The sequence below is a fragment of the Mastomys coucha genome, unplaced genomic scaffold (genome assembly GCF_008632895.1).
Source record: "Mastomys coucha isolate ucsf_1 unplaced genomic scaffold, UCSF_Mcou_1 pScaffold21, whole genome shotgun sequence".
Lineage (NCBI taxonomy): Eukaryota > Metazoa > Chordata > Mammalia > Rodentia > Muridae > Mastomys > Mastomys coucha.
Genome location: NW_022196904.1, coordinates 175,541,523 through 175,546,812, shown reverse-complemented (window position 1 = coordinate 175,546,812; position 5,290 = coordinate 175,541,523). Strand labels below are relative to the sequence as shown.

Below are 5,290 nucleotides of genomic sequence, written 5' to 3'. Positions count from 1 at the left end.
GACAAATAGACACTACACAAGAAGTGTTCTATCTGAATGTATTTCTTAAAATGACATGAGGCTTTTACCATCGTTGCAAAAGAGAGAAATGAAAAACCTGGCAGCTCAGTAGTCGAGGTACATATGAGGCCACCTAAAACACACTAGGTCTAAAACAGCAGCCATCTCCTCTGGACTGGTGCAGCACCTCCAGGCTCGCATCTTGAATGCTCAATCTCTTGAATCTCAATTGGTGCTGCACCCCCCACACACCCGGACCCAAGCACTCTGGGCCCGGGGGTGGGGGGGAGGGGGGCTACGGACTGCATGGATCTAAGTCCTGGTTCACTTAAGCTCTGGTTCTAGTCCGAGTGCGAGCGAGTCCAAATGCTGAATGCAAGCTGCCTGCTACTGAATACTCTATGCTGTCTCTCTTTCTGTAAGCTTTAATGCCCTACCCACAATGCTGGAGGCAATTAGTTAGAATGGCTTAACATTCCAAGCCAGGGTTTGACTAGGACTTTGGAACACTGGTGAAGGTCAGAGAGCAATGTCCAAATTTTCTTTTTCTAGCTGTTAAGAAATGATATCTTGGTAGACCCCTAGCACACAAGTACGAGGACATATCTGGGCTACCCCTGAGTTTGGGGTGCCAGATGACAATGCAGAGGCAGGAGACTGACTTTCCTTGAAGTTTACGCCTCAAATACCGCCGTCACGCAAAGTGTGCGTGGCACAGGACAGCAGGAGCCTTTAAGGAATAAGTTGTTAGCAGGTGAGCTGAGCATCTCAAGTCAGTTGTGCCAGAACAGCGGGACTGGTTTCAAGTCATGCCAGGACAGTGGGGCTGGTTTGATGTCCTCTTACTGCAGGGTAAGCCCCATACCATGAGCTATCCTGAGCTCACTGCTGAAGTCTCATAGCAACAATAGGCCCCTGTTACTTTCACTGTTTCTCTTTTCTAACTTTTTGCCTCAGCAAACATCAATAGTTGACTTGCCCAGTATGACAGTCACTCAGTGTTTAACACAGTGTTTACCCGTCCAATCTCTTAGCGACCAAGTGCAAAATGGGGCTCGATCTCCTAAGACATTTTGAGGATTTAATGAGTTCATCTATGTCACAAACACTATTGAAGTGTCACATGGGAACCTTGGGGAAAACAGTGACCCTATAGCCAGAGAGTCTTCCAATTAACTCTTTCCCATCCTGGTGACTCCCATGCTATGTGAACCCCAGCACCGAGCATGCACTTGTGGTGACTACAGGAAAATGAGAAGGACAATGACTGTCCTGTTGGCTTCTCTTGGGGTCTTGACTTGCTTCACACTGTCCCCAGCCTTCACAGAGTAGACATGGAGCCTCTATGGGCAGCCTCTTACCTGGAAAGCCATGGTGTTGGCTATGATGAGGAAGATCCGCAGGGGCAGCCTTGCTTTATAGGTTCGGTGGCTCCACAGGCGATGAGCTCCGGCTGTGACACCCAAACCGGCAACCATGTTGTAGAATATTCCTGTCAGGAGACAGCGGGAGAGTTACCAACCATTGCTAGTCCTGTCGGGCCAAGGGTGTGAGAACCCTTGACTGACTCTCTAGTCTGCTGCTTCTTCAGAGGTTAATGGGAATCCTCTCCCAGAACCCTGGGATGCCTTGGTCTTTTTTTAAAAATAGATTTATTTTATGTATATGAGTACATTGTGACTGTTTTCAGACACACCAGAAGAGGGCACCAGATTCCATTACAGCCACCATGTGGTTGCTGGGAATTGAACTCAGGACCTCTGGAAGAGCAGTCAGTGCTGTTAACCGCTGAGCCATCTCTCCAGCCCATGCCTTGGTCTTCATATCTTGTGGCTTTGAACACTTGAGTAGTTGCATTACGCATCAGTTTGTCTGTCTGTCTATCTATCTATCTATCTATCTATCTATCCATCCATCCATCTATCTAGAGATGGAGGTAAGCTAAGAAGCCCCAGAAATCAAGGCAGACCACTGTTCAGGACCACAGATTAGCCCTCAGTGGCTTGAAAATCCAGAGCAATTTGGGGTTCGATCAATTACAACAACCCCCAAATTTTAAGAGATCACAGGCCCATGCCAATTCACCAGCTGGAACATTTTGATAGGACAGCAAGACATGTGCTTATATCAGGGTGAATCAGCCCTGCACAGAATTATGTTCTTACAGTGGCCTGAGCTTTACCAAGAATATTAACATTTTCATAATCACTGTATACCCTGTGTGGTAGGTATGATCCCGATGCATCTCGAAGACTTAGATCATTGAGAAGGCTAAATGTTTTCCCAGAATCATACTGTAGCCAGGGGCTGAAGCCTGGTTTCTTGTAAATAAGGCACTGCTCTAGCCCTACTATCCAACCCCAAGATCTTCACTGCGATCTTACACCTCTCCTCTGCCATGTCCCTCTGTCAATCACTCACTGCCAGTACAATGCTGAATAATGCTTAAAGCTGGCAGCTGGTGGTGCCTATATTAGGGCAAGTCAACTCTGGTATATTTGTATCGTGGACTAAGCATGCCTACCTTGCTGTCTTTGAAGTCAAAGGCTTAGGAGGTTCAGCTGTTAACAGAGAAGGCAACAGACTCCCCTTACTCTGTCAAGGCTATGCCCACGAGAGCTTAGAGGAGACATTCAACCGTGCTTCACTCCTATGGGCTATTGGAATCCATGGCTCCTGGGAGGCCACAGAGCATAGTTCAGCTTGAAGTCAAAATGCATTGTATACACTCTCTTGGATCCTTCTAGAGCCAGAAGTGACAGTTTTCCAAACAGCATCTCCCCTCTCCTGCTCCATCCATTCCTTCTTAGGCTTCCCACAAAGACCACAGAGCCAGTGTACAGGTACCACACCCACACCCACAGATCCCCAAGGAGCTGAGCCCACATTCTCTCTGAGCTGGAACCAGACCCAAGTGATTTTCTGCTTCTGGATATATTTAGATTGAGCTCTTCCCACATATATGATCTGACCCTGAACCACAGGGGAGCCAGGATTCTGCAATCACAGGAGAAAATGAAGAGCTTTGGCCAAAGCAGAGGCCCTCAGTGGAACGCCCAGAAGGATGAGTTTTATGTCCCAGGTGTCTCTAGGACATTGGCTTTGCTAACACTTGAAGTATGCACAAGGGGATTGAGACAAGAACCCTAATACTGTGCTGCCTCTTTCTCAGCCCCGTGACTGTCAAACAAGTGTAGTTCAAATAGATGGCTCAGTTCAAATAGGCTATTTCCATGACCTCCAGGCAAGGTCTGGTTGTGTCCATAGTGTATTAAGCAACTTCTTTTACCATTGTTCTAAGAAGTGAGCTGGAGGGTTTTCCTCTTTTAGCATCCTATGTCAATACCCCTGCAGGGCAGAAGGCTCTCAGAGTAGCCAAGTTAGGAGAAATACTGGGAAAACACACAACTGGCCCAGGGAACGCGACCCAGCCTTCCTAATCACGACAAGCTGTTGCCCAACACCCCCCCCCCTTGGTACCTGGAAAAACTGTAGTCCTGAAAAAGGGGTTCTCCTCAGTTGAATTTTCCCTGGCACCTACAGAGCTTTTAAAGTGATGATGCTCCAAGGACCAGAGCTCACCTGCTGCAGGTACTAAGAGACAGAGGGCAGGGGTGGCCAACACCGGCAGCCAACTTCTCCATCACTACCCAACTAGAGGCAGCTACCAGAAAGTCTTCTGCCTTCCAGAGAGCGATCCCTGGCTCACCATCCATCAGAAGGCAGCAAGGTGCCCTGGCCTGCGGAGTCCCCTCCTCCCTTCCTGACTTAAGAACTGGGAGTCGGAGGCGAATCTACCTGAAAGCACATGGGTCCAGGGGCCAGCCCTGCATCAGCCTACACCCACAGATCCCTAAGGAGCTGAGCTTCTAGATAAGAGACATGGTGGCAACCTTCTTCCTTGTCACAACAGCCTGAAGGCCGGGGTTTCTCAGTCTCTGAACCTGGATATTTTGGGCAAGGAGAGGTGGGGGTGGGTAGGAAACAACAGAATAAGTGTTAGAAGGTTCTGGGCCCTTTGTCCTACATGATCTCCAGAGACAGGAGGAGCAGGAACTGGCTGGCCAGGGAATGAATGGAATGTCACACAATTCTGAACCTTTTTTTTTTTTCATTTAAGAGCATCTTGCTGACTGACAGGACCAACCTGGAGCAGCAGAACTGCACACCTGTGTACTTGGACTGTATGGGGAGCTCATCTCGTCTTTCTCAGGGGCAAACAAGTCTGTCGTGATCAGAATCATGTACAAATATTTTTTGTTGGTAACCCCTTATCACTCCTTGTTCTCCAGTGATCCCCTCTGAAGAGTCTCACTTTACTCTGTCTCTTGACTAAGCAAACAGCCCCTCATCAAGCTGCCAAGCGTCCCAGCCCCTCATCAAGCTGCCAAGCGTCCCAGCGAGGGCCCTAGCTTTCTTGTGGCAGGCAATGCTGAGTCAGGAAGTTTTTTGGACAGAAATGCTCTTTCAGGGACTGTCAATCCTTTGCCATATACATATCCCTCCACCTTTCCTAGGCTTTAGCATCCAAGTTAAAGAACCTCCAGAACTGACACTCTTGCATCCCAATCCCATGAGGCTCTGTTCCCAGTCTAGCTATCAATATCTCAGAAAGTGGAGAGAAAATTTGAAAAATCTGGACAGAGAGCGGCTGCTTTTCAGAATCAGAGTCTACCTCATTAAGGAGTAGGGGGAGAAACATGGGATGCTGGCCCAGGACAGAGGGTTTGGGGGATTACCCAAGAGCCAGGTGTAGACCTTGCAGGAGGGAACCAGCGTGATCCCGTACAGGGCTCCCACGTGCAGCAGGACCATGAAGATGATGTTCTTCCAGACATACTCCAGCTTGGGCAGGGGCCCCTCCTCATCCTGGTAGCTGGGGTCATATAGATCATCTTTTATTTCAGGCCGGATGTCTTCTGCCTGGAGGGGAATCTTCTCTTCTCTGTCCTGCTGTCTCCGGGAGTGAGGCTCCATGATGGTGGGAGTGCTACGATTGCTGGAGATCTTCAACGAGAGAGGGAGTGGAAATCAAGAGCAGGTACACAAGGGCAGCAAGGGGGTATTTCTTCTGTCATACAGCCAAGCGGTCATATGAAGGCGGAGTACAGATGTACTAGATGGAGCAGAGAAAACTTCCCAGAAACTACCTATAATATATTGACAATAAAACCTCATGGTGGCCGGGCAGTGGTGGCACACACCTTTAATCCCAGCACTTAGGAAGCAGAGGCAGGTGGATTTCTGAGTTCGAGGCCAACCTGGTCTACAGAGTGAGTTCCAGGACAGC

At 48.8% G+C, this 5,290-nt stretch overlaps 1 protein-coding gene across 1 annotated transcript in view; it reads right to left on the bottom strand.

Moving 5' to 3' along the window:
* The window catches only part of LOC116101180 (acyl-CoA desaturase 4), a 13,836-nt gene that overhangs the window by 8,054 nt on the left and 492 nt on the right, over window positions 1-5,290 (bottom strand). The window contains exons 2-3 of the mRNA XM_031384841.1: window positions 4,740-5,007; window positions 1,362-1,492 (exon numbers count right to left, since the gene is read on the bottom strand). Of these exons, the coding sequence (XP_031240701.1) occupies window positions 1,362-1,492; window positions 4,740-5,007 (399 nt within the window). The remainder of the gene's footprint in view (window positions 1-1,361; window positions 1,493-4,739; window positions 5,008-5,290) is intronic.